This window comes from Rhinolophus sinicus, chromosome X (genome assembly GCF_036562045.2).
Source record: "Rhinolophus sinicus isolate RSC01 chromosome X, ASM3656204v1, whole genome shotgun sequence".
In the NCBI taxonomy this organism is placed as follows: Eukaryota; Metazoa; Chordata; class Mammalia; order Chiroptera; family Rhinolophidae; genus Rhinolophus; species Rhinolophus sinicus.
In genome coordinates, this window is record NC_133768.1 from 85194825 (window position 1) to 85220885 (window position 26061).

General features: G+C 37.1%; 1 protein-coding gene and 1 pseudogene across 5 annotated transcripts in view; both read left to right on the plus strand.

Moving 5' to 3' along the window:
- The window catches only part of GRIA3 (glutamate ionotropic receptor AMPA type subunit 3), a 569577-nt gene that overhangs the window by 447378 nt on the left and 96138 nt on the right, over window positions 1-26061 (plus strand). For all 5 annotated transcript variants that reach the window (XR_012493554.1, XM_074324305.1, XM_074324304.1 and 2 more), the window contains one exon: window positions 17083-17281. Coding sequence is in view for 4 of the 5 variants with exons in the window: in XM_074324305.1 (XP_074180406.1) it covers window positions 17083-17281 (199 nt within the window). In the remaining variant the exon portion in view is untranslated. The remainder of the gene's footprint in view (window positions 1-17082; window positions 17282-26061) is intronic.
- On the plus strand, window positions 7798-9133 carry LOC109438883 (hsc70-interacting protein; annotated as a pseudogene).

Sequence of the window (26061 nt, forward strand, 5' to 3'; positions counted from 1 at the left end):
AGAAGCTGAAGGAATTTTCTTTTTTTTTTTTTTAATTAAATTTATTGAGGTGACAATTGTTAGTAAAATTACATAGATTTCAGGTGTACAATTCTGTATTACATCATCTATAAATCCCGTTGTGTGTTCATCACCCAGAGTCAGTTCTCCTTCCATCACCATATATTCGATCCCCCTTACCCTCATCTCCCACCCCCCACCCCCCACCCCCCTTACCCTCTGGCAACCACCAAACCATTGTCTGTGTCTATGAGTTTCTGTTTCTCATTTGTTTGTCTTGTTCTTTTGTTGTTTTGGTTTATATACCACATATCAGTGAAATCACATGGTTCTCTGCTTTTTCTGTCTGACTTATTTCGCCCAGCATTACACTCTCAAGATCCATCCATGTTGTCACAAATGTTCCTATATCATCTTTTCTTACTGCCGAATAGTATTCCATTGTGTATATATACCACAACTTCTTCATCCATTCATCTATCGAAGGACATTTTGGTTGTTTCCATGTCTTGGCCACTGTAAACAAAGCTGCAATGAACATTGGAGCACACGTGTCTTTATCTCTAAATGTTTTCAGATTTTTTGGGTAGATACCCAGGAGAGGGATTGCTGGGTCATATGGCAATTCTATTCGTAATTTTTTGAGGAACCTCCACACCGCCTTCCATAATGGCTGCACCAGTCTGCATTCCCACCAACAGTGTATGAGGGTTCCTTTTTCTCCACAGCCTCTCCAACATTTGTTACTATTTGTCTTGTTGATGATGGCCATTCTGACTGGGGTGAGGTGATATCTCATTGTGGTTTTGATTTGCATTTCTCTGATGATTAGTGATGTTGAGCATTTTTACATATGTCTATTTGCCATTTGTATGTCCTCTTTGGAGAAATGTCTCTTCAAGTCCTCTGCCCATTTTTCAATTGGGTTGTTTGTTTTTTTGTTGTTGAGTTGCATGAGTTCCTTGTATATTCTGGATACTAGCCCCTTATCGGAGGCACTGTTTGCAAAAATCTTCTCCCATTCAGTTGGTGGCCTCTTTATTTTGTCAATGGTTTCTTTTGCTGTGCAGAAGCTTTTAAGTTTCATATAGTCCCATTCGTTTATTTTAGCTTTTACTTCCATTGCCTTTGGAGTCAAATTCATAAAATGCTCTTTGAACCCAAGGTCCATAAGTTTAGTACCTATGTTTTCTTCTATGCAGTTTATTGTGTCAGGTCTTATGCTTAAGTCTTTGATCCATTTTGAATTAATTTTGGTACATGGTGACAAATAGCAGTCCAGTTTCATTCTTTTGCACGTGGCTATCCAATTCTCCCAGCACCATTTATTGAAGAGGCTGTCTTTGCTCCATTGTATGTTTTTAGCTTCTTTGTCAAAAATTATCTGTCCATATTTATGTGGTTTTATTTCTGGGTTCTCAATTCTATTCCATTGGTCTATATGTCTGTTTTCTGCCAATACCATGCTGTTTTGATTATTGTGGCCCTGTAGTACAAGCCAAAGTCAAGAAGTGTGATGCCTCCATTATAGTTCTTTTTTCTTAAGATTGCTTTGGCTATTCGGGGTCTTTTGTGGTTCCAAACAAATCTGATGATTTTTTGTTCTATTTCTTTAAAATATGCCATTGGGATTTTGATGGGGATTGCATTGAATCTGTATATTGCTTTGGGTAATATGGCCATTTTAACTACGTTGATTCTTCCAATCCATGAGCACGGAATGTCTTTCCATTTCCTTGTGTCTTCTTCAATTTCTTTCAAACAAGTCTTATAGTTTTCAGCATATAGGTCTTTCACATCCTTGGTTAAGTTTATTCCTAGGTATTTTATTCTTTTTGTTGCAATTTCAAAAGGAATTGTTTTTGTATTTCTTTTTCTGAGATTTCATTGTTGGTATATAGGAACGCAATGGACTTTTGTGCGTTGATTTTGTAGCCATCAATTTACTGTATTTGTTGATAGTTTCTAATAGCTTTTTGGTGGAGTCTTTAGGGTTTTCTATATATAGCATCATGTCATCTGCAAAGAGTGATAATTTAACTCCTTCATTCCCAATTTGGATGCCTTTTATTTCTTTCTCTTGCATGATTGCTCTGGCAAGGACTTCCAACACTATGTTGAAAAGCAGAGGTGATAGGGGACATCCCTGTCGTGTTCCTGAACGTAGAGCAAAGGGCTTCAGTCTTTCTCCATTAATTATGAGATTAGCAGAGGGCTTGTCATATGTGGCCTTTATTATGTTAAGGCATTTTCCTTCTTTACCTATTTTATTAAGTGTTTTAATCATAAATGGATGTTGTATCTTGTCAAAAGCTTTTCTGCAGCAATTGATATAATCATATGATTTTTGTCCTTTATTTTGTTTATATGATGTATCACATTGATGGATTTGTGTATGTTGAACCATCCTTGTACCCGGGGATGAACCCCACTTGGTCGTGATGAATAATCTTTTTAATGCATTGTTGTATTCGATTTGCTAGAATTTTATTTAGGATTTTTGCATCGGTATTCATCAGAGATATTGGTCTGTAGTTTTCTTTTTTTGTGCTGTCCTTACCAGGTTTTGGTATCAGGGTAATGTTGGCCTCATAAAATGAGTTGGGGAGTACTGTTTCTTCTTCAATTTTTTGGAAGAGTTTGTGCAGAATTGGTATTAGATCCTCTTTGAAGGTTTGGTAGAATTCACTAGTGAAGCCATCTGGTCCCGGACTTTTGCTTTTGGGAAGGTTTTGGATGACTGATTCAATTTCGTTACTGGTGATCGGTCTGTTTAGATTTTCCAGTTCTTCATGGTTCAGCCTTGGAAGGCTATATGTTTCTAAGAACTTATCCATTTCTTCTAGGTTGTTGAATTTGGTGGCATATAGTCCTTCATAGTATTCTTGGATGATCCTTTGTATTTCTGTGGTGTCCGTGATAACTTCCCCTTTTACGTTTCTGATTTTGTTAATCAGTGTCTTCTCTCTTTTTATCTTAGTAAGTCTAGCCAAGGGTTTGTCAATTTTGTTAATCTTCTCAAAGAACCAGCTCTTTGTCACATTAATTTTTTCTATTGTCTTTCTGTTCTCTATTTCATTTATTTCTGCTCTAATTTTTGTTATTTCCTTTCTTCTGCTGACCTTGGGTTTTACCTGTTCTTCTTTTTCTAGTTCTTTAAGGTGTAACATGAGGTTATTTATTTGGGAATTTTCTTGTTTCTTGAGATAGGCCTGTAATGAGATAAATTTCCCTCTTAAAACTGCTTTCGCTGCATCCCAAAAATTTTGGTAGGATGTATTTTCATTGTCATTTGTTTCTATGTATCTTTTGATCTCTCCTCTAATTTCTTCTTTGACCCAGTCCTTCTTTAAAAGTATGTTGTTTAGTCTCCATGTATTTGTGTTTTTTCCCGCTTTCTTTTTACAGTTGATATCCAATTTCAAAGCCTTGTGATCAGAGAATATGCATGGTATGATTTCAATCTTTTTAAATTTGTTGAGACTGATTTTATGTCCCAATATATGGTCTATCCTTGAGAATGTTCCATGTACACTAGAAAAGAATGTATAGTCTGATGTTTTAGGATGAAGTGCTCTATAAATGTCAATTATGTCCATTTCATCTAATGTGTCATTTAGGGCTACTATTTCGTTATTTATTTTCTGTTTGGATGATCTATCCATAGCTGTCAATGATGTATTTAAGTCCCCTAGTATAATTGTGTTTTGGTCAATTTCTCCCTTTAGTTCTGTTAGTAGTTGCTTGGTGTATTTCGGTGCTCCCTGATTGGGGGCATAAATATTGATGACTGTTATGTCTTCTTGTTTTACAGTCCCCTTCACCATTATGAAATGTCCATCTTTGTCTCTTGTTATCTTTTTCACCTTGAAGTCTGTTTCATCTGATATCATTATGGCTTCACCTGATTTTCTCTGGGCACCATTTGCTTGGAGTGTCAATTTCCACCCTTTCACTTTGAGTCTATGCTTGTCCTTGTAGCTGAGATGTGTCTCTTGGAGACAGCATATGGTTCTGAAGGAATTTTCTAATACACGACTTGCACTACAAAAAATACTGAAGGAGGCTATTTGCCTAGCATGAATGGGAATAATTTGTGAGAACAAAAACATAAAAGGGGGAGAGTAAATAAAGGTCTGAACTGGCATAAGGGAATGGATAAAGTAAGCATGCTGAAGAAAATGCAATACTCTAAATATGAACATTTCTTTTAAATAAACTTGGTGGTGACCACTCAAAAGGAACCTAGAATTGAAATATATATCATAATAAAGGAAGAAACAGAGGGGAAAATCATAGAATACCACCACACTGAAATAATAAACAGCAACACAAAGCAAAGAAACAATTGAGACACCGCCTTACCAGAAAACAAAAGATAGAATGACAGGAAATTCTCATATATCAATAATCACCCTAAATGTAAATGGACTGAACTCACCAATAAAAAGGTACTGAGTAGCAGATTGGATCAAAAACTAAACCCAACCATATGCTGCCTCCAAAAGACACATCTCAGCTACAAGGACAAACATAAGCTCAAAGTGAAAGGGTGGAAATTGACATTCCAGGCTAATGGTATCCAGAGAAAGGCAGGTGTAGCCATAGTGATATTAGATGAAACACTCTTCAGGATAAAAATGGAAACAAGAGACAAAGACGTACATTTCCTAATGACTAAGGGACTATACAATTAGAAAACATAACAGTCATCAATATTTTTTCCACCAATCAGAGAGCACTGAAATATACCAAGCAACTACTAACAGAACTAAAGGGAGAAATTCGCCAAAACGTAATTATAGTAGGCGACCTAAATACATGATAGACACCTATGGATAGATCATGCAAACAGAAAATAAAGAAATGTCAGCCCTAAATTACACATTAGATGAGATGGACATAATTGACATTAATAGAGCACTTCATCCTATGACAGCCGACTATGCATTCTTTTCTAGTGTACCTGGACCATTCACAAGGATAGACCATATATTGGGACATAAATCTAGCCTCAGTAGATTTAAGAAGACCGAAATCATACCAAGCATATTCTCTGATCACAAGGCTTTGAAATTGAGTATCAATATCAAAACAAAAGCAGAAAAAACCACAAATATATGGGGAATAAGGAACATAATTTTAAAGAACGACTGGGTCAAAGTAGAAATAAGAGGAGAGATCAAAAGGTACATAGAAACACATGACAATGAAAATATACACCCTACCAAACTTTTTGCAATGAAAGCAGTTCTAAGAGGGAAACTTATATCATTATAGGTCTATCTCAAGAAACAAGAAATATCCCAGATAAATAACCTCATATTATACCTTAAAGAACTAGAAAAAAAAGAACAAATGAAACCCAAACTCAGCAGAAGGAAGAGAATGATAAACATTCTAGTAGAACTAAATGAAACAGAGAACAAAAAGACAATAGAAAACATTAATGCGACAAAAAGTGGGTTCTTTGAAAAGAGTAATGAAATTGACAAACCCTTGTCTACACTTATTAAGATAAAACGAGAAAAGACACAAATAAAGAAAATCATAAGTGAAAGAGGGGAAGTTATCACCGATGCCACAGAAATACAATGAATCTTCCAAGAATACTACCGTGTTTCCCTGAAAATACGACCTAGCTGGACAATCATGTCTTATGCGTCTTTTGGAGCAAAAATTAATGTAAGACTCCATATTACATTATATTACTTTATATTATTATATAAAACCCAGTCATAGTAAAATAAGACCAGGTCTTATATTACATTATGTAAGACCTGGTGTTATAGTAAAATACGACAGGGTCTTATATTAATTTTTGCTCCAAAAGATGCATTAGACCTGATTGTCCTGCTAGGTCTTATTTTTGGGGAAACATGGTATAAAGGACTATAGCCTCCAAATTCAATAACCTAGATGAAAGGAACAAGTTATTAGAAATATATATCCTTCCTAGACTGAATCCAGAAAAATTGGAAAATCTAAATAGACTGATCACCAGTAACGAAATTGAATCTGTCATCTGAAACCTTCCCAAAAACAAAAGTCCGGGACCATATGGCTTCACTAGTGAATTCTACCAAACATTCAAAGAGGATCTAATACCTCTCCTACTGAAACTCTTCCAAAAAATTAAAGAAGAGACAATATTCCCTCACTCATTTTATGAGGCAAACATTACCCTGATAACAAAACATGGTATGGATAACAGGCAAAAGAAGAAAGTTATAGACCAATATATCTAATGAATATGAATGGAAAATTCCGAACAAAATTCTAGCAAATCGAATGCAATAATGCATTAAAAAGATTATACATCATGAACAAGTGGGATGCATCAACATACGCAAATCCATCAATAAAAAAAATCCATCACATAAACAAAATAAGGACAAAAATCATATGATTATATCAACAGATTCAGAAAAAGCATTTGACAAGATACAACATCCATTTATGATTAAAACACTAATGAAATAGGTATGGAAGGAAAATACCTTAACGTATTGAAGGACATAGATGACAAAACCTCAGCTAATATCATAATTAACAGTGAAAAACTGAAGCCCACTACTCAATGTTCAGGAATACGACAGGGCTGTCCTCTATCACAGCTGCTTTTCAACATAGTGTTGGAAGTCCTTGCCAGAGCAATCAGGCAAGTGAAAGAAATAAACTGTATCCATATTGGGAATGAAGAAGTTAAATTGTCACTTTTTGCAGATGACATAATGCTATACAGCGAAAACCCTAAAGAGTCCACCAAAAAGCTATTAGAAACAATAAACAAATATACTAAATTTGCTGGCTACGAAATCAATGCACAAAGTCCATGGCATTCCTTTTTACTAACAATGAAATCTCAGTGTAAGATATAAAAAATGAAATTTATTTTGCAATTGCTACAAAAATAATAAAATACTTAGGAATAAACTTAACCAAGGATGTGAAAGACCTATATGCTGAAACTATAAGACATTTAAAAAAAAAAAAATGAAGAAGACACACACAAAAATGGAAAGACATTCCAATTCCGTGCTCATAATTTGGGAGAATGAACATAGTTAAAATGGCCACATTACCCAAAGTAACATGCAGATTTAATGCAATCCCCACCAAAATCCCAATGGAATTTAAAAAAAAAAAAGAACAAAAACTCATTTGATTCGTCACGAAAACCCCAAATAGCCAAAGCAATCCTAAGAGAAATAACACTGCTGGAGGTATCACACTCCCTGGCTTCAGCTTATACTACAGGGCCACAATAATTAAAACAATATGGTATTGGCAGAAAAACAGACACACAGACCAATAAATAGAATTGAGATCCCAGAAATAAATCTACATAAATATGGACAGATATTTTTTGACAAAGAACCCAAAAGCATACAATGAAGAAAAGACAGCCTCTTCGATAAATGGTGCTGGGAGAATAGGAAAGCCACGTACAAAAGAATGAAACTGGACTGCTACTTGTCACCATTTACCAAAATTAATTCAAAGTGGATCAAAGACCTAAACATAAGACCTGAAACAATAAAATGCATAGAAGAAAAAATAGGTACTAAATTTATGAACCTTGGGTTCAAAGAGCATTTTATGAATTTGACTCCAAAGGCAAGGGAAGTAAAAGCTAAAATAAATGCATAGGACTATATCAAACTAAAAAGCTTCTGCAAAGCAAGAGACACCATCCACAAAATAAAGAAACAACCAGACCCTTCCACATGGTCACGCTGAGCTAGTGCCCAGGCCTGGAATCTGGCTGCAGCCTCAGCTGCACCCGCCGCCTCCCTCCGCTTCCCTACCATGGACCCCAGCAAAGTGAGCGAGCTTCGGACCTTCGTGAAAATGTGTAAGCAGGATCCGAGCGTTCTGCACACCGAAGAAACGCGCTTCCTGAGGGAGTAGGTGGAGAGCATGGGCGGTAAAATACCACCTGCTATTCATAAAACTAAATCAGAAGAAAATATCAAGGAAGAAAAAGCAGATAGAAGAAGGCGGAGGAAAACATAAAGACAGATGAACCATCAAGTGATGAAAGTGATCTAGAAATTGACAATGAAGGTGTGATTGAACCAGACACTGATGCACCTCAAGAAATGGGAGATGAAAATGTAGAGATAACCGAGGAGATGATGGATCAGGCAAATGATAAAAAAGGGGCTGCCATTGATGCTCTAAATGATGGTGACCTAAAGAAAGCCATTGACTTGTTCACAGATGCCATCAAGTTGAATCCTCGCATGGCCATTCTGTATGCCAAGAGAGCCAGTGTCTTCATCAAATTACAGAAGCCAAATGCTGCCATACGAGACTCTGACAGAGCTATTGAAATAAACCCTGATAGCTCAGCCATACAAGTGGCAAGGGAAAGCACATAGACTTCTGGGCCATTGTGAGAATCAGACCACGATCTTGCCCTTGCATGTAAATTGGATTATGATGAAGATGCTAGTGCAATGCTGAAAGAAGTTCAACCAAGGTCTCAGAAAATTGCGGAACATCGGAGAAAGTCTGAGCAGAAACATGATGAGCGAGAGATCAAAGAAAGAATGGAAAGGGTTAAGAAGGCTCGGGAAGAACATGAGAGAGCCCAGAGGGAGGAAGAAGCCAGACGACAATCAGGAGCTCAGTATGGCTCTTTTCCAGGTGGCTTTCCTGGGGGAATGCCTGGTAATTTTCCTGGAGGAATGCCTGGAATGAGAGGGGACATGCCTGGAATGGCAGGAATGCCGGGCTCAGTGAAATTCTTAGTGATCCAGAGGTTCTTGCAGCCATGCAGGATCCAGAAGTTATGGTGGTCTTCCAGGATGTGGCCCAGAACCCGGCAAATATGTCAAAATATCAGAGCAACCCAAAGGTTATGAATCTCATCAGTAAATTGTCAGCCAAATTTGGAGGTCAAGCGTAATGCCCTTCTGACAAATAAAGCCCTTGCTGAAGGAAAAGCAATGTAGATCACCCAGTGGATGTCGCAATAATACAAACCAGTGTACCTCTGACCTTCTCATGAAGAAAGCTGGGGTGCTTTGAAGAGAAGCCCTACCCCTCTGCCCCAAATGCAGCTGTAACATTTTACAGTGCTTTGCCATAGGGTATTTGGTCAGATAATGTTTTCCTACTAGAAATTACAAACTTTAAACACGTTTAAACCTTTAAAATATTTAAAAACAAATTAAAAGGGTATGTAAAACCCTAAATTTTTCTTTAATCATTTCGGTGTTTTCCTTTGAATTAATTGGGCAAAGAATATACTTTAGTATGGAAGATTTATTGCTTAGTTTGCGTGAAATATAGGTTTATTAGTGGGAGGTAAATATAATATTTAAATAGATAAAATTTTAGTTGGATATATGGTTACTGAGGCATTTTAATTTGTCTTTTTAAATGCTTTAAAAAATGATTTGATTTCAATAAAACTACTGGGACCACCAGTATTGCAGTAGGACCTGGGTAGGGACTGGAAGAGTTGTCGAGTTGTTGGCATTATGAAAGATTCATTGGCAGGGTGGCAGCAATCTTACTACATTTTATATAACATGTACCCTTTGCAGATGCATTTAAATCTTACACTGTGGTGAAGGGATGGTTTTTACAATGCAGTAGATTTGGATTACGTCACTCTCTGTTCTTGTCTGATACATAAAATAAATGTTTCATATTATTAAAAAAAAGAAACAACCAACCAAATGGGAGAAGATTTTTGTAAACAATGCCTCTGATAAGGGGCTAATATCCAAAATACATGAGGAATTCATACAACTAAGCAAAAAAAAAAATCCAATTAAAAAAATGGGCAGGTGACCTGAGTAGACATTTCTCCAAAGAGGTCATACAGATGAAAAGATTCTCTACATCATTAATCATCAGAGAAATGCAAATAAAAACCACAATGAGATATCACCTCAAGCTAGTTAGAGTGGCTATCATCAGCAAGTCAAATAATAACAAGTTTTGGAGAGACCATAGAGAAAAAGGAACTCTCATACACTGTTGGTGTGAATTCAGATTTGTGCAGCTGCTATGGAAGCCAGTGTGGATGTTCCTGAAAGAATTGAGAATAGAAGTACCATGTGACCCAGCAATCTCTCTCCTGGGTATCTACCAAAAAAACCTAAAAACATTTATCCATATAGACATATGTGCTTCAGTGTTCATTGCAGCTTTATTTACAGTGGGCCAGACATGGAAACAACCAAAGTGTCCTTCAATAGATGAATGGATAAAGGAGTACACAATGGAATACTATTCTGCCATAAGAAAAGTTGAAATAGTACCATTTGCGACAACATGGATGGATCTTGAGATTATAATGCTAAGCAAAATGAGTCAGATAGAAAAAGTTGAGAACCATATGATTTCACTGATATTTGGCATATAAAAGTGAAAACAATAGAAGAACAAGACAAACAAATGAAGAGACAAAAATTCATAGGCACAGAGAACAGTTTAGTGGTTACCAAACGGTAATGGGGTAAGGAGCTGGTAGATGAGTGTAAAGGGGATCCAATATATGGTGATGGAAAGAGAACTGACTCTGGGTAGTGAACACACAATGTGATATATAGACGATGTATTATGCAATTGTACTCCTTCCTAAAATCTATGTAACTTTACTAACAATTGTCACCCCAATACACTTTAATTAAAAAAACAAACAAACAAAAAAGTACTGCAATCTTGAATTCTCTGTCATTTAAGTTACATATTTCTATGTCTTTAAGTTAATTTTCTGGAGACTTTCATTTTCTTTCTGTGCTGCCTTGTTACCTTGATTATTCATAGCAATTAATGAATTATCATTTCTCTTCCTAGGCATCTACAGGATTGGGTTCTACAACAGGTTTATAGGAAGACATCTTTCATTTGCTGTCCAGTAGGTGTTAGTGGAATGTTTTATTTTCTCTCCTGCTGCAGCCTTTTATTCTCCCTCCCTCTGTATCATTATATTTTCTCTGCACTGTTCCAGCTTCTCACGTGATGGTGGGGTTCCCTGGAAAGTGGGCTTCTCCTCTGTGAGCAGGTCACCTGGGTCTCAGGGCACCGCCGTGGGGGGATGTGGAGAGCTTCTGAATTCCCAAAGCTATTCCTGCAGCCAGATTCACAGCCTTTATTTTTCAGTGGCTCTGGTTACCCCTGCAGGGATCTGCCCACATAGTTGGGAGCAGAGGCAGGTGGGTTTTGGAGGTGGTAATGGTGATTACCACCACCCATTTGTTTTTCCTCAACAGTTCCTTTCCTTTCACCAGACTCTGTGAGTCTGTGGCTGCAGGGCTGAAGTTCTCAATATTCTGTCCTTTTGATCTGACATTATGACAATCCTTCTTCTCCCGGTAGCACTGTGTTGCTGGGTTGGGGTAAGCTCTGGAAGGGTAGGGTAGGGAGGGGTCGGCCAGGCTCCCTGTCTATGTCTTCCATCCTATACTTTGCAATGAGGGCTTCAACCACCACTCTCACCCTTTTTCCCTCAGTCTTTGCTCCAAGGTCTCTGCTGTGAGCGTTGGGTTCAGCCTTGTTATATGCTGATCCTCTGGCAGAACTGTGGGTCATAGGGGAGCACTAGCAGTACAAATTCTTCCCTGTCCCATGACTGCGGTAAGCTCCGGATTGCAGGGAGCTCTGAGCTCCAGTCTGAGTCCTATGGCCTGTAGCCCGTGGCCTTCATCTCTGCATTTCCTTTCTCCCTCCTCCCCTGCTCATCCAATTTGCCCACCTTTAGATGATTCCAATTGCATATCTCTTAGGTTTGCTTGTGTGCCACACAGGGAGTCCTTTGTGGAATTATAGCTGTTCAATTTGCTGTAAATTCCAGGGGAGATTTCAAGAGACACTCCTCATGCTGCCAGATCTGTGACATAATTCCTATATGTATTTTTCAGTTGAAGAAAGTGAAGCTCAGGTTAAATAGTTTGCCAGGCACCCAGCTAATGGCAAAGACAGTATTTAAACCTAACTCCAACTCCAAAACCCATGCTCTTTCCACTTCATGCTGCATTTTTTTATCATAGACTAAGAAACAGTACCCAGAGAATTAATGTGATGGAAACCATGGTCATAGATATTTTAAGAGACAGCAGTACAATTGTTTCCGTTATCACTCACTGCCTCTCACTGCGAACCTCAAGGTGCATCACTTATTCCATTATTTTCCTCATGTTCAAGCACAAGAGCTGTTTCCTAGTTCACCAGCTGCTGATGAAACTGACTTTGCCCTTGTTCTTAAAGAAAATAGGCACTGAACATTTAAATGCTGCTGAGCTTGTGTTCACTCAAAGTAAAAACAAAAAAAAAACAAACAAAAAAACTAGAAAATCAGCAATAAGACATGAGGAAAGCTGAGCATCATTCCACTTCTGTCAAATAAGGCTACTGACAGTAACTAGAAACTTAAAGAGTCTGTCAATATTAGGTTTGATATTTTCAACTACCCCAATTGTTCAGAGTGAACAATTCAGCTGGAGGCTGAATCACTTTTAGAGAGAGTAATCAATGTAATAAGCTGAGGTTATATTCATGTATAAAGTGATTTGTTGGGAGGTGTCAGGATAAGGAGATATGAAATTTCATTCAACCCTCTTCCCCCTGAGTGGGGGATGAAGAAATAGACAGTTGATGTAGATGGAGGGAGCATAATGTTTAAGTATGTGGGTGTGGAATTAGTCTCACTAGATTGACAATCTGCTTAGCAGTTGTGCAACCATTGCTAAACCCCAATTCTTCGTGTGTAAAATGTAAAGCACAGTGTCTCATATACAGTAGGTTCTCAATAAATGTTAGCTACTTTTCTCTTGTTGCTAATTTACTTCCATTAACTTCACACGTCCTCTTACATTTCTTTGAAAGGTATGATATGCTCCTTAAAATGCATTTTTGTAAATACTAAATGTTCAGCATTTTACAGTCATTTCATTATGCTAACCTCAAAATCTGTCATGTGCCACAAAACTATTTGAAATGAATATTAAACATTTTAAAGCTGCATTAATGAAGGGAAAGATACAGGAAAGTGACAGGTCTTTTTAAATAAACTATAAAGTCTTGTCTTGTTTTAATAGGTCTTTTAAAAATGTCATGGGGCTGACCCATCGGTCACTTTTTATATAGCCTCCATGTGAAATGTGGGTTTAAATGCCTATAGTTTCACTGATAAGAAAAGGGAAATGTAAAAATTCTTATAGAACTTCTTCCCTATGAGTTATACTGCACCTTTTCCCAGTGAAACAATTTAGGCATCAATGCCATAGAAGGGAGGAAAGTGGTAGAAATTCCACCAATACTCTTCTCAAAACTATTGTCTTAGGGGGAAATGTTGAATGCAACCTTGTACATTCAACACTGATTCCAAGGAAGCTCCTTCTTCCATCTATGCTGAGGATTCTGGATACTATTATACCATTTCTACGTGGATATTTACCAAAATTATCAATGCCCATAAGTATAGCATACTATTAACTGTATAATTACCAATGTCAATAGCCATATAGACAAAGAGGCCACAAAAATGACCGTTTTGCATTTGGGTTTATTTTTAGTTATGTCAACAGCCAATCTCAGCTAAGTCATACAGATCAAGCACATGATTGAGTCAGCTCTTATGGTGGCCCAAATAACCAGATTATGAGATGCAGGTTTGATTTTAGATCATACAGACACAGCCATAATCCATTAGCCTCAGTAGAATGGCACAATTGTAATTTCCATAAATTACTGTATTTTTCTCCACATTTCAAACAGACACTGCATAAACCATTATTAGTATTTACAGCAGCAGAATACACCCTTTTCCATATCAAACACTGATTCTGGAAATACTCCAAAATCAATTTTCTCCTTGGTCTCAGTAAAATCCCACCATTTCAAATAAGAATGACATTAACAGTTCCATTCTAAATGAACAACAGATAATAAACAAAAATTATACAAACGTGTTTGGTTTTTCTGCAATTATATTTCTCAGTGTTTCTAGGAAAATTGTACCTTCTATAATTTACACACCATTCTGGATTTTCTTATACAATTATGAATATTTTGTACTACAAAAATGTGGACATTTCTTTCTTATTGTATAAGTATAGATTATTTATTCCTTATTTTTCCTCTCTGTGTCTCAATTTCTTTATCAGTATAATACCTCCGTTTTCTTATCTGTAAAATAGTACCTAACCATAGGGATTAAAAGAGTTGACACATAGAACGCAATTAGGACTCTGGCACATAGAAAGTGCTCTATAAGTTTTAGCTATTATTGCTATCATTTGTATTGCCCTATTACTATGAATACTACTTTGGAGGATTATTTTTTATACATTAAATTACTTCCAGAGTCAGATTAGTCAAGAATAAATTAAATGTATATGGCAACAATGAAGGAAGACTACGAAAGCTCCAAATTCATTATTGAAGTATTCTGTAAACTTTTAGCATTTGGAAGTGTGACATTCTTTCTGACTCACCCAGATGTTTTTACCTCATTTCTGATTAAAAGGCAAATGTTCACCATTGAGATTCTTTAAGAGGACAACTATTAGAAAAATCTGTTGCAAAGCAGATTTTCACATCTGAAAAGCTATAAGTGATTATGTTCAGAAATAAATAAGGGTTGTTTTAAGCATCCAGGGATCGATAGGAATTACAGACTTTTTTAAAAAATCAGGTAGTTTTGTTATACTGTGTTTCCCCAAAAGTAAGACCAGGTCTTATATTAAGTTGTGCTCCAAAAGATGCATTAGGGCTTATGTTCAGAGGATGTCATCCTGAAAAATCATGCTAGGGCTTATTTTCCGGTTAGGTCTTATTTTCGGGGAAATCCGGTAGTTAATCAATAAAGAACACTATCAAAACACCTGCCAGAATTATTTGATCACAGTGCAAAATCTTAAACAACTGAATTTTCCAGAGGCTAATAAAAGGTTATCTTGGGGCACAGGAATTTAGATTTGCTTCAAAGTGGTAAAATATAAGTACAAAGGAGAGCTTGATTTGCCATCTTACAACCCAGAACTACCCTCTTCCCACATAGCCTGGAGATGTGCCAGGCTCCTATACCTATTCTTGACTTCATTACAGAGTAAGTTCTTTTCCTGTGAGCTTTTCTGGGCATGAGAGAACATAGCCTAACCAGGATGGAGCTCTGCCACAGAGCAGAACTAGCCTAGGGATAATGTGACAATGTTTTATAAAACGTAGGATTTATAAAACCTAGATTTTCATTTCTGCAGACAAAGCCAGTCTTCAGCAACATTGTGAAGGAGATGAAGTTTCCTCAGTGCAAGCCATTACACATCAGTGAATATTCAATGCCCTCACACTGCCCCCTAACTTCCCATAGACCTTTTCCCTGAGTAGTACTCATGATGTAGCACCATGACTTTCAATCCTGGCTGCACCAAGCTCTATAATGTTGTTGTTCAGGCTCAACCACCAGAGATTCTGATTTAAATGATGTGGGGTGGAGCCTAGGTATGGTTTTTTGTTGTTTTGATTTATTTTCTCTCCAGCTCCCCAGATGATATTGATGTGCAGGTAGAGTTGAGAATCACTAATGTAGAAGAATAATATTTCTCAATTGTGTTTGCAGACCACTGCAATCACCAGTGATGCTTAAAGGGTGGGGGCATGGGTGAAAAAGGTGAAGGGTATTAAGAAGCACAAACTTCCAGTTATAAAAATAGTCACAGGGGTGTGAAGTATAGCATAGGGAATATAGTCAGTAATATTATAATAACTATGTATGATGATACCAGATAGTTACTAGACTTATCATGGTATCATTTTGCAAGGTATATAAATGCCTAATCACTATCATGTCCACCTGAAACTAATAAAATATCGTGTCAATTATAATTTAAAAATAAATTTTAAAAAGTAATGCAGGTTCTTTTCCTTTTTTAAAAAGGAATGCAGATATTCTGAATCCACATTTTATCAAACACCCCAGATAATGCCAATTCATAGTTACATTTAAGAACAAAATTTTCCCTTATTAAAACTTACCTATCTTCTGTCCCATTCACTACTAATTGGATAGACTAATCCAGAATAATGTGATCATGGGTGCTGTTGAAGTCAAGTGTTACATTTTGATCACGCTTCCTGAAGAAAATGCAGAGGGTAATCCCAATAGTAAGAATTTCTATGATAGGCCGGTAAGAGTGATTTTGTTTATTTGGTTACTGGTGTGGGGTGAGGGGAAGACAAACCTTTTAGTGCCTCTCAAATCCTATTATACAGGTAGTTGCCTACTTCAGTTGAGGCCTGTCCGTGTGCTAAGTCTTAGTAAAAGGGAAGAGTTTGGATCCCTGGAGCTAAGCTCCTGAGCCCCACTAGCCATTTATATAAAGGTAACAATAAATATTATCTTATGGCTCCTTGACCCATGGGTGACCAACTCCACAAAATGGCAATGTCTTTATTAAATTTATTAAACTCAAAGTGATGAATACTCACCAGCACCTACCCATTTATCTTCAAATATGTAAATATTTGTTATGACTGTTTCTCCCATGACATCACCTTACATCAGTGGTCCTCAACCTTGGCTGCACACTGTAATTACCTGGCAAGCTTTAAAAACATACGTATGTCTAGCTTCAACCTTCCAGGTTCTGAGTCAACTGGTCTTGGATAGGCCTGACGGTGAGTTTTTTAAAAAAGATTTCAGATGATTCTACTCTGCAGGCAAAGCTGAGAACCACTTGCCTTAAAGGAAATGGAGCAGTCTTCCACAGGTGTGCCCAGCAAAGCTCACGGGAAAAGAATCTGATAAGTAAAATTACTATGTGAGCTGGAACTGGCACAAAGAAGATATTTTTTCCTGTGATTAAAAAAAAAAATCCTGCTTTGAAACCTGCATAAGCCTGAAGAGCATTATGCATGAATCACCATCATTTGTCATCATGACATGGGGTGTTGTTGATGTGTTACTTTTGTTTGATGTGTTAATTCCTTGACATCATTTACTTCCCTCCTTCATAAACTACACTGAAAGCACTTTTCTTTCCAGAAATAAAGATAAATATTTCTTAAACTGAAATCTGGCCCCTCTGGGTCTGGATTGGTCTTTGTTTTGTTTTGTAGGTCACTCTCCGGGCGCATTGTTGGAGGGGTTTGGTGGTTCTTCACCCTGATCATAATTTCTTCCTATACTGCCAATCTCGCTGCTTTTCTGACTGTGGAGAGGATGGTTTCTCCCATAGAGAGTGCTGAAGACTTAGCTAAGCAGACTGAAATTGCATATGGGACCCTGGACTCAGGATCAACAAAAGAATTTTTCAGAGTAAGTTCTTTGCATTTATTTGGGCCTGCTGATTTTTATTTTATCATCTTCTAACAAAGGCAAATTCACAGTGCTTTCAAGGGAGGGTTGGGAAAGGGTGGGAATGTTATCAAGCTAGAGCATCTTAAAAACAGCACTCTTTGGTTGGTGACCTAATTCATTATCCTTTAGAACTAAGACTCCTGTGCAACATAATAAATAGCATGTCAAGAGCTCTAAGCTTGAACTCTCAGGTTTGAATCCCAACCCTACCACAAAGTGATTGTCCTTGAGCAAGTCATTTAGCTTCTGTCAGCCTCTGTCCCCTTACTTGAATAACGAGGCAATTGAACTAAATGATATCTATTCTCCCTTCTTGCTTGTACAAAAGCGGTGATTTTATGTCACAGAAGTTCACAGAAGTTAGGTAATTGACTCTGTCTGAGACTCTGAGGAGTGATGGACTATAAAATTACATATTCAATTTTAGACATTGGCTTTCTATTGAAATTTATTACAGTTGTTTCAAATATTCGTGTACATGCTGATAACTCAATTTTCAGGAAAGCTGATAACTGTTTTAATTTCATGAGTACACTTATTCCCCCTCCAACTCGCCCCTCTATAGGCCAAATATTAGTGGGGAAACAGCAAGTTGCTGACTAGCAAAAGTTAGTAACACTACATAAACACTGTCAAGAGGAAAGATAAAAGGAGATAGAGATAGAGAATTATAGAAAGATAATATAACAGACAGACCATTTTCACATAAACTATCAAGATCTTTGTTCTGTAGCAACTGGACTGTAAGAAAGGCTACCAACGAAGTGACTAAGAACTCAAATATTTTTTCAGTTGCCCCAACTGGAAAAATATGCTAGTTTCCATTAGAAAATGAACCCATTCTATGCATTATCACTGCATGCTACTTTAATCACTGCCAACTCATTCTAGCAATGATCCAAAAACCACTTGTGTAGTAGGTAGAGAGGAAATGTTTAGTCACTCTCTCCAATCAATAATTAAGTTATTGGATAGCAGGTATAATTACTGACTTTTCCTCAAAGGTCCAGAGTAAAGAAATATTGTTTAAACCAGCTTGTTTTAAGAAATCAGTAAGAAATATATTGCTACATGTATTATCATGAGATTTGTCCAATTATTTTGTGAGAAACAAGGAGGAGTGTGTTTCTTGAAATTATAGCAATTAACTAAAAACTTTTCATTTTCTGAAGGAGAAACAGATAGTTCTGGGACCCTTCGAAAATTCTCATTAGCTCTGGATATCCCTATCTCACTTCTACCACTGTTGACAAAGCAGATCATAATCTCCAACCAGGGAGAGGAGCCCAGTACTGGAAGTATCAAAATGATACGAAGACTCTCTGTAACTAACCTGGCCTTGACCATCACTACTATGACAGTACCAGAAGTTTATCTGGGAATAATCTCCTGTTCCTATGAAATCACTCACACATTTCAGGGCAGGAAGCCAGGGATTTCCATCTGCTGAGTAGTCAGCCCATAATAAGCTCCATGGAAATCTGGTTTGGTATCAACTTCAAAAGAGCTTATGCTCACCATCCCAATAGACATCAAGTTGCTAAATGAAATAATTGACCACTTAGACTATCAAGACACCAGACATACCCTCTGATGAGAAATACTTGTTCCACGGGAAAGCATTTTTCCTTCAACAACAATTAGAAATTAGGAAGGTGTGCTTTAAATGGTAATTGATAGATAGCATCAATTTCCAATTAACCTTTTAAAAGCCATCCATCCATATTGCAGGCAAAGAAGGACCGCTGAGACGATTTATTAGCATAAAGTCTTGAAAGTGTGACCAAATAGTCATTGTCCCCACACCCACACCCCATCCCCTACACATTTTAAGTCTTTCTCAAAAACCATGAAAGCATCTACTAACCCATTAAATTACAGAGCATCATATTACTGGAGTCAATTTGAATCAACATTCAATTCTGAGCAAAGCTACTGCCACATTCTAATTGGTTTGCAGTTTCTTATGCTCACCAATTCCTAGTGACCTTTGCAACCAATGAGTAATTTGTATGGAAATGGAACTGTTTTGAAAATCTGATTAGAAAAGGAGCTGGATACTTCTAGATATAAGGAAGTGCAAATCATTTTTTAATTTCCACGTGCCACTTTTTATTTTTCTCCAATTGATTGTTGGTAACAGCATTAAGACTCTATAGGAAAGTTCTTAAGGGCAGCACACAAATTTTGAAGATCTAAGTGTGGAAGTGAGCAGTATAGCTAAATCGACTTTTTTAGCATGCTTGTACTAAAATGTTATGTAAACATAACAAAGAGTAAGCTTTATATTTATATAATATAGGGGGGCCCAACCAATTGTTCTCAAAGCTGTTTGTCCTCTCTATGTCTCTACTCCATCCTCCTTGAGTCCCACAGATCAGAGAAAGTAGCCAGCAAGAACACATCATCTCTCACTCAGGGGCTTAACTGCCATAGCATGTCAGTTCCCCCTCAATCCTCAATAATCTCAAGGCAATTTTAAAAATAATAACTCTTCCACACATGAAAAAATTGGGGAACCCTGATTGCATGTTTTCTGAACTTTAGGATAAAACAAGATCACATGTAACATTCACAAAAACTACATGAGCTCATTTCTTTCCATACTAAAACTACAGGGACCAAATAATAATACCATAAAACAGCCTGAGGCCAGCCCTCTAGATCTTCCCCTAAGAGAAATAAGTAAATAAAGTAAAATTCCTTTCTAATTGCCCTGCAGACATTTTTACTCCTCCTGGGTAAGGCTGCCATTAAAATGCTGGTCTTTTAACCCTTTTGCCGCGACAGTCAGATATATCCAAATGAATATATCCGAAATATTTATACATAAAAACAATGTCATTGATATACAAAGCAGCTCAAATTGTTATTACTAATGCATAAAATAATCAAAATATCAACTTTTTGCTTTTTGTGGATTTCTGACACCTTTTGAAAAAAAAACTTGAAATCAATTAACACAGCAAAAGGGTTTAAATGATTCCTTTGTTTCTTTCATTTGCTGAGCTATCCTTAGTTGTAATCTTATAAATCACATAAACTCACTGGCACAGAGGAGCCTGTTCCATCAGGAAAGGCAGAAAGGGAGGGAGCAAAATGCATGCAGCTGGAAGAGACATCTGAAATATTACCAAACCCCTCTTGAGTTGAAAACAGATTTCCTCAGATAGCAGCTCCAAAACTAAATGTTCCAACCAGAAGTGGAGACACCCAGACTAAGAAACAAGTCAACGGCTTTATCGTCATTGCCCAGAGAAATGCCACTATGATTTGGAAAGCTGCACTGAAATGATCATTTTCCACTAGGTTTTGAAATTTTAACCTGCTACAGATTCATGTTAAAAAGTAGCACTGGGAGAAAAAACCAATTCTAAAGTTCCCTCTGCCTTCAGACCCCTAGAAATATTAGAAGACAACTACCACATGATGCTTGATTTCTTTTCCAGATACTTGGCCATATCCTCACTGAAGATAGTTCAGGGGATAAAAGGAGGTTGTTTTTTTTAAAACGAAATGTGTAATACTAATTTAAACTCCTTCAAGAAATAAACATAAAAGGCGAGGAGTGGGGAGAGATGTGAGTTGCGCCAGTGACCTAGACAGGACAGAAGAATTGAACTTGGTCTGGAGACCACCAAGGATATTGTTCTGGCTTCTGAGTTTCAGCATTGTAAACCCCATAAACCACAATTGAATTACTTATGGAGAATGTTTTGTCTTCACACTAGACTCTGTTACAGTTGTCACAGGTCATTTTAATTTTAATTTTAATTTTTTAAATACAAGCACAAAAAAGAAGAGCCCTCCCAAAGTGATTTGGGAAGTAGTTCCTGCTAATAGTATTTAGATTCTGCTTACACATTCAGAATTTCTCTTACACATACAGACACAAACACAGCATTTTCTTTCTTTCTTTCTTTCTTTCTTTCTTTCTTTCTTTCTTTCTTTCTTTCTTTCTTTCTTTCTCTTCCTTTCTTTTTTTACAAGCAAAAATGTGTTTATTCTGGAAGAGCAAAGAATTGCAATTCGGGACACACAAGCTATAGTAACACCATAGGCAAGTCTTGATAACAAAGAAGAGGAGTGTTCCTTTATAAAGGAAAGGAGGGAGTTGGGAGGGGCTGTTGCAAACAAAAAATTCATAGGAGGAAACTGGAAATTCAAGTGTAGTGGCTTTTCATTGCCCTCATCCCCGAGCTGTGACAGTCTCTCATTGGCTGAGGTATTGCCGGGCAAGGAGAAAAATTTTCCTTCCTCCTGCTGGGGTAGTAAAGTACAAAATATCGTCCTGCTGGAGATGAAAGGTACATCTCGTCCTGTTTGGGGTAATTGGGGATGAGTGGTAGGGCATGCGAGTTTCCCCTTGGGGCCTCCCAACTCCTTTTTAGTGAAGTTTCCCTTTGTTAATTTTCATAGTGTCGTGCTCTGACTTCTGTTAAGAGTTGTTAAAAGAGATATTTCTGCACTTTACAAATAATAATATTATAACAGCAACACGAGCTAACATTTACTGTGGACTTAGAAAATGTTAGGAACTGTACTAAGATCCTGGTGAGACATTTCTATCCTCTTTTGGTGTAAGAATTAACTTTGCTTTTTCTGAGAACCTGGTATGTTTTTACCAACCAGGTAAAAACAGCCATATGATATTTTTCTCTCACCTTAGCTTCCTGAATGTTTCCAGTCACTTTTTATTTATATTTTTAAATTATTTACTTCTTTTTTTTCAGTTGCATTGGACATTCAACATTATTTTACATTAGTTTCATGTGTACAGCATAGTGGTGAGACATTTATATAGTTTATGCAGTGATTTCCCGATTAGTCTAATATATGTAGTTGTTGCAACATTATTGACTATATTCTCTATGTTGTACTGTACATCACCATGACTATTTTCTAACTCCTAATTTGTATTTCTTAATCCCCTCAACTTTTTCACCTAGCACCCCAACACCCCTCCTCTCTGACAACCATCAATTTGTTTGCTGCATCTATGAGTCTCTTCCTGTTTTGTTTGTTCGTTTATTTTGTTCTTTACATTCCACATATAAGTGAGATCATATGGTATTTGCCTTTCTCAATCTGACTTATTTCACTTAGCATAGTACCCTCAGGTCCATCCAATTTGTCAAAAATGGCAAGATGCCATTCTTTTCTACAGCAGAGTAATAGTCCATTGTATATATATGCAACCTCTTCTTTATCCAATTCTCTATTGATGGGCACTTGGGTTGCTTCCATATCTTGGCTATTGTAAATAACACTGCAGTGTACATAGGGGTGCATATATATTTTTCCACAACTTTTTAATTATTATTATTTGCAGGTGTACAAATCACAATAGTGATTAAACATTTATATACCTCATGAAGTGGTAACCCCAATGAGTCTATTAACCATCTGACACTGTACATAGTTATTAGAATATTATTGACTATTTTCCCTATACAGTACTATATATCCCCATGATTATTTTTTTTCATTATAGTTGGCATTCAGTATTATTTTACATTAGTTTCAGGTGTACAACATAGTGGTTAGACATTTATATAATTTATGAAGTGATCTCCCGGAAAAGTAGTAACCATCTGACATTATATATAGTTTTCAAAATATTATTGACTATGTTCATCATACTGTATTTCAAATCCCTGTGACTATTTTGTAACTACCAATTTGTACTACCTAATCCCTTCACCTTTCTCACCCATCACCCCAACCACCCTCACATCTAGTAGCCATCAGTCTGTTCTCTGAATCTGAGTCTGTTTCTGTTTTGTGTGTTAGTTTATTCTGATCTTTAGATTCTACATATAAGTGAGATCATATGGTTTTGTGTGGTTTTTTTGTGGCATTTTTTTTTAATTTTATTTTATTAAATTTATTGGGGTGACAATTGTTAGTAAAATTACATAGATTTCAGGTGTACAATTCTGTATTACATCATCTATAAATCCCATTGTGTGTTCATCACCCAGAGTCAGTTCTCCTTCCATCACCATAATTCGATCCCCCTTACCCTCATCTCCCACCCCCCACCCCCCGCCCCCCTTACCCTCTGGCAACCACTAAACTATTGTCTGTGTCTATGAGTTTCTGTTTCTCATTTGTTTGTCTTGTTCTTTTGTTGTTTTTGGTTTATATACCACATATCAGTGAAATCACATGGTTCTCTGCTTTTTCTGTCTGACTTGTTTCGCTCAGCATTATTCTCTCAAGATCCATCCATGTTGTCACAAATGTTCCTATATCATCTTTTCTTACTGCAGAATAGTATTCCATTGTGTATATATACCACAACTTCTTTATCCATTCATCTATCTAAGGACATTTTGGTTGTTTCCATGTCTTGGCCACCGTAAATAAAGCTGCAGTGAACATTGGAGCACACGTGTCTTTATGTATAAATGTTTTCAGATTTTTGGGGTAGATACCCAGGAGAGGGATTGCTGGGTTATATGGTAATTCTATTCGTAATTTTTTGAGGAACCTCCACACTGCCTTCCATAACAGCTGCATCAGTCTGCATTCCCACCAACAGTGTTGTTGTTTTGTGTATGTTCTATGTGCCATACTCCTGGCTAAGCACTGAGGATCCATCTCTATAAATAAAATTAAACTTCTGTCTTTTGCCAAACCACATGAAAATACCTAGACAGTTTTTTTCACCATATTTGGAGGTTATTTTTTGGGGAATATATTGATTTAAAATATTGGCAGGTTGACAGATGCTTATTAGACTCAGTGTGGTGATCATATCATAAGGTATAAAAATGTTGAATCACTATGTTGTGCACCTGAAACAATACATTACTGTATGCCAACTATACTTTAATGTTGTTGTTTTTTTCAAAATATAGGAATCTCAGAGAACTAAATGATTATCTATCCAGGGCAACTGGCCGTGTTTATTTCTATGGAGCTACTTTCAGCATGTGCCAATCTATGGGTCTGCTCCATGGTGAATAACAGTAGGGTTAATGATAACCCCAGCAGGAAGGTCAGCTAGATGATGAATAAAACCAGAAATGGCTTCTACCCTCTGTGAGCTGACAATCTAGTGGGTTGTCAATTTTCAATGTCTATTCATGTATATTACCATATTTAATTCACACAACAATCCTGCAATGCAACCAGATGAGGTATTACTATACCTACTTCATAGAGGAAACTCCTGAGGCAAGATGACAATGATGTCACTCAGCTCAGTGGGAAAGAACTAGAATTCTCAGCCCAGATTGTCACTCTGAGTCCAGATTGGATCCTGTTTCCATTCCATCTCACTGCCTATTTTGTGTGAATATTCACAGAAACATGGGGTGTTTTACATAAATCAATCATCTAAAACAGCCCGTGTTAAGGTATCTGTATCAGCTCCTGGTTGATTTTGTTTTGCTTTGTTTTTTCCCTGATCAATTAGAAAATGAAACTTATACACACTTTTAAACAACATCTTTCCATGCTCTGACAACCTCAAAAAAATCCAAGATAAGAAAGCAAAAACAAGGAAGACATCCATAAAATTAGAATGAATGCCACAGACACAGCAAACCTCTATTATTCATGACTAGTTATGGTTCCTGATATGTCAAAGGTTATTTCATGGTGCGGCTACCACTGGGAAGAACAAGAGAGAAGAAAATTATTTCTAGTACCACATCCACTGATGACTTTCTTGTTTTTTCTTTGGGTAAAGGGCTTTTGGTTTCAGGTTCCTCATTTATTAAGGGGAGTATCTCTTCTCTACCTTCCTTATGGGTATGGTAAGAGCACAATATCACAAAAAGCTCTTTAAAAGTATTAAAGATTATACAATTCCTGGGAAACTTTAGGGGAAGGGCCCAGCAGTACCACAATTAGAGTATAAACACTGTGCAGACAAGGCACTGCGGAGATGGGAGGGAGGGGTACTATTCAAAAATAAAATAATCTCTGCTGGCTCAGTGGAAGAGAGGTTTTTTTTTCTGGCTTTGGAGGAGCAAGAAAGCTCATTTATATCCTCCCCAATCCTAATCCCATTCCTACCCCTGTTTTAAAATGTTACTACTGACCTCATCTCCTAGTCAGTCAATTTTAAGCCATTTTTGTGGCCTGCATATTCAACAACTTCAACATAAACAATTTAGAGCTGCCCTTGAAGGCCACCTAGAAATTTCAGGTTCTTCCAAGGGAGCAAGCAGGCCATCTGCCCAAACTAACCAACCATATGGATTTCATTAGTCCAACTCCATTAGTCCTCCCAGGCATCCTACTTACTTATGAGAGCGTTTCACAGCCCAGAAAGCCTCAGGGGGTTAAGTCTTCATTCACTTTGAGGCTGCCAACTCTCTCAGACAACACCAGGGTAATTACCAGGACTCCCAGATCTTTGTGAGAACTCCAAAACTCTCTTCCCTAAAGGAACTCAACTCAGGACCACACTTTCTTTTCTTATCTGACAAAGTCAAATCACCAGTTAGATGATTGGAGTCCATCTGTTCAATTAGAGTTTCCTTGTGTTCACCTGACTAGCCAGAGCAAGGTAATTATTTGCAATTCCCCTTCATCACCATGCAGAAGTTGAAAACCTTGACCATAAGGATCAAGTAAAATTTCTACTTACTGAAACTCAACTAATAAGAACATTCATTTAAATGGACTGCTTGGTTGCACTCCACTTTTGAAAGGAAAAGGCAATTTATACAATCACAACCTTGATATAACTTTTTTTAAAGGCTACTAGGTAATGTCCT